The sequence below is a fragment of the Condylura cristata genome, unplaced genomic scaffold (genome assembly GCF_000260355.1).
Source record: "Condylura cristata isolate star-nosed mole 26May11 unplaced genomic scaffold, ConCri1.0 scaffold00028, whole genome shotgun sequence".
Classification (NCBI taxonomy): domain Eukaryota; kingdom Metazoa; phylum Chordata; class Mammalia; order Eulipotyphla; family Talpidae; genus Condylura; species Condylura cristata.
The window spans coordinates 1,885,439-1,897,401 of record NW_004567129.1 but is presented as its reverse complement, the minus strand read 5'-3'; the positions used below and the strand labels follow the sequence as shown (position 1 = coordinate 1,897,401).

The following is an 11,963-nucleotide window of genomic DNA, read 5'->3' as shown; positions in this document are numbered from 1 at the left end:
ACTCAGCATGATCTTTTCCAGCTCCATCCAAGTTGCTGCAAAAGACATGTGTTTCTCTTTTTTGGTTGCTGAGTAATATTCCATTGTATATATGTATCAAGGGCAACAACTTTTAATTCATTTGTCAAGGCCTTGGCGGTGGCTCACTCCAAGACAGGCATCCTTGGAAGGCGGAGTGTAAATCCCCAGCACCTTGGTCATTAGCTCTGGGGTCTAGTTGCCTTTCTGGCCAAGACAGAAAGAGCCCACTCGGTTCCATGCTTATTGCATGGGATGTCTCAAAACACATGCAAATCAAAAATACTGACAGCTGCAGATTTTCAGCAGAATGGATATATGCTTGCCTTTGGAGGAGATGATCTTATAATAGTGCATCTGCCTTTGCCTAAAAATTCTCCTTATCTTGTTTCTCCACTAGCTCCAACTCTAAGTACGTGGAAGCACAATCTGACCACCCACTTTGTCTGGTTTCTTAATTTTAGGTTTAAGATGCTAAATGATGAAAACTCCAGCCATCTCCTATACTTTAACTGTGCTCTCAGGTGGTTTGCTTTAAGAATGGATGTCCTCATGAACATCGTCACCTTCATTGTGGCTCTGTTGGTCACCCTGAGTTTCTCCTCCATCAGTGCCTCATCCAAAGGACTGTCATTGTCTTACATCATCCAGGTAAGGTCTGGTGGGAGAAGAGCTTGGCCTGGAGGCTCTGGCATAGTGGACCAGGATGGGTAGATGCAATAGAACCCAACTCAGTGGGCTTAGGGTATATAGCAAGCTTACGGACTCTGTCATCAAGATGTCTTGTGGTTACGTGGACTACAGGCACAGTTGGATCAAGACCCCTGGCTCTGTACACCTCTTGCAATGGCTTCTTCCCTGGTTATTCAGTGGTGACTGGCAGCTTCTTAGGGCTATGGCTGAAAGAAAGCTGGAGGAGACCATTTCCTGCCCTCGACACAGAATAACAGCCAGCTTTATGCCTCTTGGGTTAATTTAGGCCTCAGGATTAATTAGTGACTGCATGGAATGGGGATAATTGGCTTCGGACAAGGGATGCAGTCATGCCTCATCCCACCACCGGGTCACAGTGGGAGTCCACGTCATCCTACCCCTTCCCTCAGTGGGGAGAGGGAAAAGCTTGCCAGAGAGGCAACCAGTGTGTCTGTGACAAAGTTACTGACTTCTCCTTTTGGCCACTTAGGCATTGAAGCCATTTTCTTTTGAAAAATCGCAACATTAAGGAGATAGTAAATGACAAGATTATAGTAATAACTATAATACTACTCACCGTAGCAAAGCACATGCTGTTTCAGGCACCGTTGTCCGTGACCTCGTTTGTCCGCCCAACAATATGACAGGGCTGGCACCAGAAAGACCAGGTCCCCTGTCCGCCATGTCTGAGAGCCAGGATTCACACCCAGGTTGCCGGGGTCTGTTGCCCACCTGAGTCTGTTCCTTGACATGTGGTTCAAGTTTTTGTCTTGGGGGTTTTTCTATGCTGGTCCTTACCCTTGGCGTTCTGAGACTTGGAGATTGTGTCTGAGTGTGGACTTTTCAAAATGTATTCTGTTCAAGGCCGTGGCTTCCTTCATACAAAAATCAAATCTCTCTTCTGCTCTGAAAAACATCCCTATTTTCTTTTTGCCTCTAAACACCTTCTTCATCTCCTTTTTCCTGTTTTCTCTTTCTGTGACTCATTGGTTGAAGATTGCTTTTCTTGCATTAATTCGCTGTTCTCTTTCTTTTATCTCAAAACGTCCATGTTCTTTTCTTATTTTGTTTCTGGGAACTTTATTTAGCTTTGCCACCCAGCCGTCCCTTTGAAGCTTAAAATCAGTGACTATATTAATATATAATTTCCACAAACCCTTCATCTCTAAGGCTTTAAAAATATTTTTATTATTTAAATTGTTTCAGTGCACAGGCACATTTAATAACAAGCAATATGCTCGGACTAGTGAGAAGAATCAAAGGCAAAAATAAAAAATCATAAAAATCATTCTTTAAAGGGATGTGATATGAAAATATAACTTCTGTGAGGTCACTCATTAGAGGCTTTCCTTTCTCTTAAGCTTTCCCTCTGTATTGCAGCTCGTGGCTTTGTTTTTGTCAGGGTCAGGGATTCTTTTTGTTTGTCCTTTCACGTTGTTGATTTTGTTCACATGTCTCCTACCAATGCCCCACGTCATTCAGGCTTCGCTGCCTCCTTCTGGTAAAGGCCATTTGCTGCTAGAGTTTTCTCACTGGGAGTTTGCCTGGCAGACTTGCCGGGAGCAGCTGGGTTCACACCACGCCTCCTGTCCACATCCTGTCCAGTGCGAGCTGTTGGGCCTGTCAGTATGTGTAGGAGTTAGGGCACCTTCATCATTGGTGTCATGATGCGTGTCGCCAGAGCCCACTTGCGTGTATTTTATTGTTGTGGTTCTTACAGCTGAGTCTTTAAGTTACACTGTTTATAGTTTCTATACTACATATTTTGTTTAGTTGTTTTTGTAGAGAACTTGTAGAGAGATCTACCTTCTTCCTTCACAGGTCACCGTCCGGTTCTGTTGAAGAGCTTCTCCTTTTTCCATTGTAGGACTGTGGCTCCTTTGTCATAAATTAAATATTTATACATGAGTAGACTATTTCTGGGCTTTCAGTTCTTGTCCATTGATCTAGGTGCCTATTTTTATTCTAGCACCATATTGGAATTCAGTGTCTGTTGTTTTATAGTATAATTTAATGTCAGGTAACATGGTGCCGCCATTTCTCTTCTTTTTTTCCCTCAGAGTCACTTTAGCTATTCAGGCCTTTTTTTTTTTTTTTTAAAGATTTATTCATACAGAACTGGGGTACAGGCCTGAGATGCGGAGGGTGAGAGGATTCACCAGAGACAGAGTGGGGAGCAGAACAGGCAGATGGATGAAGTACACTGCTGAGGGAGCAGTGGGCGGGTCAGGAGAGGTCTGCCTTGCCATGTGGATCTCCTCCGGGGCAGGCGGTATTCAAACTCATGCGGAAGTGGCTTTAGCTTCTTAGTGCTGTGCTTTAACCTGCTGCGCCACCAGGGAGGGCCGCTATTCAGGACTTTTTATGGGTCTTTTTCCTTAAAGAATACTGTTGGGGTTTTAATGGAGACTGAGTTTAAATCTATATATCGCTTGTGATAGAACAGTCATTTTGACTATACAGATTCTCCCCATCCATGAGCATGGGATGTCTTTCCACTTCTTTATGTCTTTATTCTCTATATTTTATTATTCTCTATACTTCTTTATTCTCTATATTTTACTAGCATCTTGTAGTTTTCACTAGACAAATCCTTCAATTCCTTAGTAAGGTTAATTCCTAGGTATTTGAATTTTGGGGATGCAATTGTGAGTGCAATTACTTTCTAAATAATGTTTCCGTCTCTCTATAAAAAGAGCAACGGAATTTTGTATGTTGATTTTGAAACTTGCCACTTTGCTGTTAGTTGTTTCTAATAGCTGGTTCTGGTGGAATCATTAGGATTTTCTACATATGGTATGTATTTTCCAGCCTGCATTCTGTTTTATCCCTGTTGTTGTCTCATTACTCTTAATGAAAACCTCTGGTGCTCAGTACCGACAGTGGAATCCTGTCTGACTCCTCATCTTGAAGGACACACTTTCAGTTTTTCACCACTCCATGTTCTGCTGCTGGTTGCCCTAGGCGACCTTTACTATGCTGAGGCTGGTTCCTTCTGTTTCACGTTCTGTCCTGCGTGTTGTCCTGCTAGCCCACTGGAAGGCAGGCAGAGATACTGTCTCTCACATTCACCCTTGGGTAGCCAGCCCTGAACAGTCTCTGGTTCCCAGTCACTGCTGAGCTAATGAAGAAGACCTGGCCCTGCCTGGAGTCCGCAGGAGTCACCCTGTGCCTGAGGGGACCCACCCGCCAGTGCAGGCCAGGCAGCTCCCTACTGCTGTGGAGGTGCTCAGGCTGTCCAAGGCCAAGGTTGGCTGCAGGTGCCCGGAGTCCTCCCAGCCAGGAGTGGCCCCCCGAATCACGGAAGCCTGTGGTAGAGAGGTCCCAGTGTCTCGCGACTCCTCGGGAGTGGCCCATGTGGTCTCCAGGGCCCTGGTGGTCCGCAACTGAATCTCCCAGGAACACGCCTTCCCTTCTTCCTCTTTTCTCCCAGCCACCCGTACTTTCTGGATTCACCCCTCATCACTTGGATTCATTTCTCAGGACTCCTGTAACAAATTACCACAAGCGAGTGGCTTAAAAACTGAGAACAGTATTGCCTTGCTGCTCTGGAGGTCAGAAGCGTGAGGCAGGGTGCTGGCAGTGACTCGTTCCTTCTGAAGGCAGAGTGGATGCTGGTGGCTATGGCCTACCTTGCAGCCACATTGCTCCACTTCATGTCTTCTTTCTCTTTCCTGAGCCTTTCCCCTGTCTCTATGAGGACTGGCAATCCAGGATGACCTCACATGCTTGCTTGTACCCACCAAGGTCCTTTTCCAAAGTGAGCTGATATTCCTGGGTCCCAGAGATGTACATGGAGCATGTCTTTTTGGACAGGCCATTCACTGGAAGGGTGAGGGGCACCATTCAATCAGCCCTAAAATTCTGTTGGCACTTGAATTTCAGTGTTGGCTTCTGGGACACCCTGGCTTGAGGTGGCGCCCTTAGGCTCCACACCCCCAGTCTGAGCCTTGACTGTTCTGTGTCTGAAGCAAGCAGGTGGGCTCGGTAGTCTTCTGGTGCCTTCTTCCTCTGATGATCTGTGGTAATAGGATTCCCACTGCTTGGGAGAGAGTAGAGGCACAGGACCCACCCGTTGGTAGCAGGGCTGGAGACCCAGCTGCCCTGTGACTCAAACCAAGAGGCGCTTGATCAAGTAGCAGGGTGGTGACTGATCCTAGTCATCTGGGAGGCCAGGAAAACAAGTAATTAACCATTTATATCTAAATACAAAGGAAATAGCTAAGAGCAGCACACCCCCAAACAGGACTGTCTCTCCTTCCATGCGCTTGGCTGGGAATGTAGGCCTAGTTTTTGCATGGCCCTGAGTGAGGGGCAGAGGGTGACTCACCAGGGCTGTGTCTGAGGTAGGACGGGAGCCACAGGGGGAGGATGTCACCGCACCTGCCTGTTTCTCCACAGCTGAGCGGGCTGCTCCAAGTGTGTGTGCGAACAGGAAACGAGACCCAGGCCAAGTTCACCTCCGTGGAGCTGCTCAGGGAGTATATTTCGGTGAGAAATCAAGTGTATGGGAGGAGCGGCAGGACGGGTTAGCACTGGCTTTTGGTGTGTTTTCCTGCAAAAGGAGTCTTGTTAAAAACTGAAATCTAACTGCTGAACTGCTCTTTTTAACACCCCTATTGTCATACAATCTGAAGTCCTTGAGGTTGAGTGAGAAGCTCAACCTTTGCACAAAAATTTTCTTCAAATGTTTTTGTACACCAGAAAGAGAATTCAATGGTTTACTTAAGTTTCTAGAAGTAAATATTTGATCGATTAAAATGGTAAATTGAAATAAAAAGTCTATCTCTTCTTAAAAGCCTTCAAGTTCAACTACAAATCTTACCACTCTTGGCAAAGAAGTGTAGTCAATTGTAGCAATCGATTTTTAACGGCCTTTGAATTGTGTTTGGGCCCGTTTGCAAACTTAATTAAACACATTTAAAGCATTTTAAAATTTAATACATCCCATTTTCTTTTTAAGTACCTTGATTATCTGATCCAACAAACTTTCCTGAGGTTACATAAATCTGATTAATTAAACATAGTTTTAAGCTCACATAACAATGCCAATACTGTACATATAACAGTAGCTTCTCAAAGTGGTGTTTAAGTAAATCATTCAGTGATACATTTTAACTTAGAACCACAAGCCCAAATGTTATTAATACTATGACTACTTGAAGCACCAAGTATTCAGATAGTAAGTTTAAGGGAGGGGTGAGAAGATCCACCAGAGTCAGTGGGGAGCAGAACAGACGGATTGATTGAGGGGGACAGCAAGAGAGACAGGAGAGGTCTGCTGCGCCATGTGGGTCAGCTCCCTGGCCAGGGATCGAACTCATCCACAGTGGGGTCGATAGCTTCATAGTGCTGTGACTTAACACCTTGCTTAAATCTCAAGTCTTGATCTAAATCTGTCACAGAGCTTCAAGGTCATGCTGCAGACCTTGGCTAGACCTGCGCAGTGCTGGTGAAACGCTCCTGACAGTCGCGTACCCTGTGTTCACAGAACTCCAGCCACGAGACTGTCTCTCCTCTTCACAGCATCCAAGCTCATCTTCTTGTTAGGGGCTTTGTGCGAGCTCTGGATGCTAATCTTGTACCAGTGCTCACCCTGAGTGTCTCCTTATCATGGATGCCCTCCCCAACCCCTGAGCTGCTTTTATTCCCATAGAGCCCCTGTCCACCATGCACATTCTATGTTCTGTTCTCATACACTCATGTCTGATTTTTCTTGTCCCACTGCCATGTGAGTCTCTGGACTCTAGGCCTTCTTGGTCTAGCTCACCATCAAGAGTGCTTTGGACTTTGAGAATGACATGAACGAAAGAGCAAGTGACAATTGGTTCTTCTGTTTTTCAGGCCTGTATTCCTGAACGCATTCACCCCCTCAAAGTGGGAAGCTGTCCCCAAGACTGGCCCAGTCGAGGGGATATAACATTCAGAAACTATCAGATGAGGTACAGAGACGACACTCCTCTTGTTCTCAACGGGCTGAACTTGAGCATCCAAAGTGGGCAGACGGTGGGGATTGTCGGAAGAACAGGTTCCGGTGAGGACAGGTTCTGATTGGGCTCCTTTCGGGTTGTTTCCTTCGCATTTCCCCCTGGGGGGAGGGGTGCGGGAGGGGTTGCTAAGCCACACTGGAGGGTGGTGTGTGTGTGATGAAATGGCTGGTTTTCTCCCTCAAAAATCTCCTCACTGTAAATAAGGATGTCAGGATGAATGGGTGTGTTGAGTTGGAAACACACACATCCATTTGAGGAAGTAATTTAAATGAGCTGGGGAAAGGACACCCAGAGGCGGAGGGGTGTGCTCCTGTGGGGTGGGCAGGTTAACCCCGCTAGGGCAGCCGAGGCCCCCACAGGGTGAGCCCCGTGGGTCTGCAAGGCCGTCCACAGAAGCCATTTCCACGGTGCTCAAGCTCCCTTCGCCTAGAAGCCCGGATGTGACGCAAGCGCAGACTGCGTGCGAGTCACTGCCCCCGCCTTTGTCCTCCCCAGGGAAGTCCTCTCTGGGCATGGCTTTGTTTCGTCTTGTGGAGCCGGCCGGTGGCACCATCTTCATCGACGAGGTGGACATCTGTACCGTGGACTTGGAAGACCTCCGAACCAAGCTGACTGTGATCCCCCAGGACCCTGTCCTGTTTGTAGGTACAGTAAGGTAGCTGCTTTGATCGTTGTGCATTCCTATTTTCGATAGCGGAATCAGATTGGCCAGGAACTCTGTGCCACTCTGGCTGGCCTGGGGCTGTGCTGTCGAGGGGAGAGCCTGCCTGTGCCAGCCTGGGAGGAGCTGGGGCAGCGGTCCTGAGTGTTACTTGTAGTTTATGAAGCACATTTCTAGCAAGCAAGATGTTCACACAGGATGAGCAAGTGTCCCGGTTGGCTCTGGAAAGTCCTGGTTTACAGCCCACCAGGTTTAGCGATGGCCACTCTGAAAAGGTCTGCAGTTTGTACAAATGGTGAAACATTCCTGCAGGGCTCAAGTTCTGGTGTCAGGGCACAAGGGACAATCACTTTTGCACTTGGTCCAGTGCAGTGACTGCCCCTCTGATGGGCATTTCTCCCTCAACACCAAAACAAATGAAGGAGGGGGCTTATCTACAGTTGCATGAGAAATACCTTCTGCTTCTCACTTTCTGCAAGTCCCTGGCAGCTACCGATCTACCTCTTGATGGTTGAGAGGGATTCGAATGGTAGATTGAATCCCTCCCTCTCTTACTCTCTCTGGCAAGAATTTGCAAAAGGGCAAATTCACGTGGCCACTGAGAGGATCAGATGCACCATCCAAGCACACAGCTTAGCTCGCCTCTGGCGGGTGTCACAGTTGTCTGCCTGCCTCTGTGGTCTCTGCTTCATCACAGTACTGAGGGACCCTTCTCATGGCCTGAGGGTGCTATTGTATGGACCGTTGTCCTGGGCTGGGCTCTGATCTTGGAGCCAGGCCTGGGATCACCACACCCCACCCCTGCCGCCCTCCCTACATACTCGGATGCCTGCTAGCCTATCCTCTTGGCCTCAGAAATCCAGCTTCATCTCCTTTTATTCTTTGCAGGTACAACCTGGACCCCTTTGGGAATTACACGGATGAGATGCTTTGGCAGGTCCTGGAGAGAACATTCATGAGAGACACAGTAGGTCTCTGGGGCGGTCCAGCATGAATCCACTTCCCAGCACCAGGGCTCCAGATACCTGGCCCAGGTTTGAGTTCAATAAGCACCTTGGCCAGGTTTATTTGCAGGCACCAGACAAATGTAGGGGAACATGATCCTTACTGACAATTAGTAGAGGCGACAGTGGATAACATTTACTCAACCTCTGCCATTTCCTGGCCTGAGAGCCACACACGTCATCTTACCCGGCTCTCTCTAGCCCTCTGAGGTTGGTACACCCTCTTTTAGGGGTGCGGATATTAAGACTCAGGAAAATACACGCACAGGCTAGCGAGTGGCCAAGTGGAGAGCTGAGCCCCTGTCCGTCTGCCCTGCAGCGGATGAGTGCCCCCCAGCTCTGGCCAGGGCCTAACTGGCTTACCAGATGCCACAGGAGGTGAGGGGCCGTGGCTTCCTCAGGGAGTGGCTGGAGGGACTGAGCTCCCTGTGAGCTCAGCTTTGCCTATAAGAGCCGCACCTGGGTCAGCAGGTGAGCGTGGCCGCCTCTGCAGCCCCAAGGGGATTTTTGCCACAGGCCCTGCATTGGTGCCCAGGTGAGCCTCTCCCATGGTCGCTTAGACTTATGCTGCCACACCAGCCCCTTCTTTCCTTGTTGACCAGAGGACTCGCCCTCCCATCACTGTCCTGCCCACGGATATGGGACCCCAGGGGCCCTTCCTGCTGTGTGTGTTTGCCCGGAGCCCCACGCGCATCCATTGTGCTCGCTTGGCGTGGTGTCGGCGGGATTCGTGATTCCTACTGTGATTTCAAATTATCAGTGTCTGCCTACTCCCTGGTCTTTCCCTGGTGCCTGTTTGCAATATTGCAATGATTGTTGTTTTGCCCTTTCTTTTCCACAGTAAAATAAAACCTGCTGATGAATGCAAGAGAAGGGGGTAATCAATACAGGCAATGTGGGACAGTTTTATAGATCATCAGCATAAATGTGGCATTTTCTGTGTTTTATAGATAATGAAACTCCCGGAAAAATTACAGGCAGAAGTCACAGAAAATGGAGAAAACTTCTCAGTGGGGGAGCGTCAGCTGCTTTGTATGGCCCGAGCGCTTCTCCGTAATTCAAAAGTAAGGAAACAGCACGGAGAATGGATTGGTCAAATTTGGATGTGTCCCGTGGCACCGCTCAATCCAGGAGGTAGAGCCACGTGTCTGTCTTTCAGCAAAGAGAGAGCAATTGAGCCATTTAAGAACTGATCGTTTTTTTCTTAAGACAAAGATGTGAGGGGTAAAAATTGAAAAATAACAGCCATTTATAGCAATAGCACCTGCCTCCCCCGGGCCTCCCCCTGGGAGGGCTCGCTTGCACATTCTCTCTGTCCTCCTAAGTGGTTTGAGTTTGAGAAATCTGCCTCTCCACTTTCTTCCCTTTGTCCCTGAACAATTCCTTGTTCTGATAAACAATACCCAGGACAGGAAGGGAGCCCTTGAGAAGGCTGGAGACGAGAGTCATAAAATTCTACTCATTTTTCTCTGAGACTGGATTTCAAGGACCGGATGCCTGCTTTAGAAACCCCACTTGGAGCAGAACCCCCTGTATGCATGCTGGTGGCAGCTCCCAGCATGAAGGAGACCCAGACTCATCAGGCCCCACGGTGGTACCGCAGGTGACAGGTAGTTTATGTGTTGTCTCAGCAGTTCATGCTTGTAGCAAAAAAACCCCTTTGTAAAGGGCAAAATCTCCTTTACAGATGAGGAAACGGAACATTGGGGGAAGGTAGGTAATACGAAAGTCAAACAGAGTCAGAGCTGAGAGCTCAAGCCCTCTGATTTGGAAACTGCTTCTATGGTTAGCAAAATATTGCCCTTCCGAAGACATCCGGGCTCTGATAGCCCAAAGCTGTGGCTGTGTCTCCCACAGGGGAAGGGGGCATTACAGGTGGAAGAAGGTGAAGGTTCTCTAGATGGGGAGACCCAGGTCTTTATGTGTTGGGAGTGACCAAACGCGGAGGTTTACTGAGGGACTGGATAAGGGCAGTAATAAATCAGGCCTTCCATCCAAAGGTGATAAGGCGGTAACAAACTGGACCTTGCATGTAATTAACCGGGACCCTGAATCTGGGATGGGACTAGCTGAAGGTGATAACAAACGGGGCCTCACATCCAAGTTTGATAACGAACTGGGCCTTACATCAAAGGACACAGCGATGAGTCACCCCTTTGGAATGTGAACCTAGGATCTATATGAGACCCTTCCTCCCTATAGGGTTGGCAGTAGCTGCAGACCCCGCCCTAGGGGCTCCGTTTCAGCTGCTGTCCAGGAGCAACGAACTCTGCTTGCTCAGCCTTTCTGCCTCCTGCCTTCCTTTCTTGCGCCTGTCACAGAAGTTGGGACAAAACATTATGGAGCAGCACAGGAGTGTCAGAGGGCTGAGGGCACGATAGAACTAGGTGCTAGAGCAATGCCAGAAGGGACTATGAGCCAAAGCATCAGGCAGCCTCTAAAAACTTGAAAAAGCAAGGAAACAGCTTCTTCCCTAGAACCTGCAAAAGGAATGTGTCCTGACAATACCTCAACCCCAGGGCAAGATGGCAAATTTCTGTTGTGCTGAATGAACCCCTAAGTTTGAGCTAATTTGTTGTAGCAGCAGTGGACGTGAATAATTGTGCTGCTTCAGCTTAGCACAGTACACAAAAAGCATAACTCCTACTAGTTTATGGGATTAGAATGAGCCACTAAAGAAGGGAAGCAAAGACCATACAACTTTATTCCCCCAGCAAGTCCTTTCAAGAAGGAGGAAAGCTCATGAGTTCTCAGTCTTTCTAATTGCTTTTTGTAATTAATGGTGGTAAGACTACAAATTTCCCTCTGGGCACAGCTTTGGCTTTGTGTGACTTTTGACAGCATCCCTCCCTGCAGATCATTCTCCTCGATGAAGCCACCGCCTCCATGGACTCCAAGACTGACAGCCTGGTTCAGAGCACTATCAAAGACGCCTTCAAAGGCTGCACAGTGTTGACTATCGCCCACCGCCTCAACACGGTCCTCAATTGTGACCTCGTCCTGGTCATGGCAAATGGGAAGGTCGGTCCTCCCTCCCCAGGTGCTGTGACGGCTTGGGATCTGTGGGGGGTGGCTATTCCGATAACTTCTGCTCTTCCTCTGTCTTAGGTGGTGGAGTTTGACAAGCCTGAAGTTCTTGCAGAGAAGCCCGATTCTGCATTTGCAATGTTGCTAGCTGCAGAAAACAAAAGTCAGATTCTCAAGACTGTATCAGCTGATTTTTGAGGGAGAGGATGCATGAAATGAGTGGACTGAGCTGGGGTGGGGAGGGGCCATCAGCCAGCAGGCGGCCCTGTCCATTGTACCCAGCTCTCACTGATGCAGCCCTGGGAGCTGTAGCTTCCTGCCAGCTCCAGCCCTTGCCACTTGGCCTCACCTGGTGGGCTTGGGGTTGGTCCTGGGTGATGACCAGATGTGGCTGAGGCTGGTGGACTTCCCCTCACTCCTGAAACCCCATGGGTCCCTCCTGTATCCCCATCAGGGCCGGAGAAGAGAAACATTTGACGTTCAGTTAAAACCTGTCAAAGTAAACTGAACGGAAAATGCCCAAGGATGGAGTTGGCAAGGTTTCTTGTCCTGTTATCGAAAAGAAAAGAG

At 48.4% G+C, this 11,963-nt stretch overlaps 1 protein-coding gene across 1 annotated transcript in view; it reads left to right on the top strand.

Annotated features, from left to right (window-relative positions):
• The window catches only part of ABCC12 (ATP-binding cassette, sub-family C (CFTR/MRP), member 12), a 53,876-nt gene extending 42,285 nt beyond the window's left edge, over positions 1-11,591 (top strand). Inside the window, exons 22-29 of the mRNA XM_004690144.1 lie at positions 483-669; positions 5,113-5,202; positions 6,556-6,745; positions 7,197-7,356; positions 8,251-8,329; positions 9,317-9,430; positions 11,223-11,387; positions 11,475-11,591. Coding sequence (XP_004690201.1) covers positions 483-669; positions 5,113-5,202; positions 6,556-6,745; positions 7,197-7,356; positions 8,251-8,329; positions 9,317-9,430; positions 11,223-11,387; positions 11,475-11,591 — 1,102 coding nt within the window. The remainder of the gene's footprint in view (positions 1-482; positions 670-5,112; positions 5,203-6,555; positions 6,746-7,196; positions 7,357-8,250; positions 8,330-9,316; positions 9,431-11,222; positions 11,388-11,474) is intronic.
• The last annotated feature ends 372 nt before the right edge of the window (positions 11,592-11,963 follow it).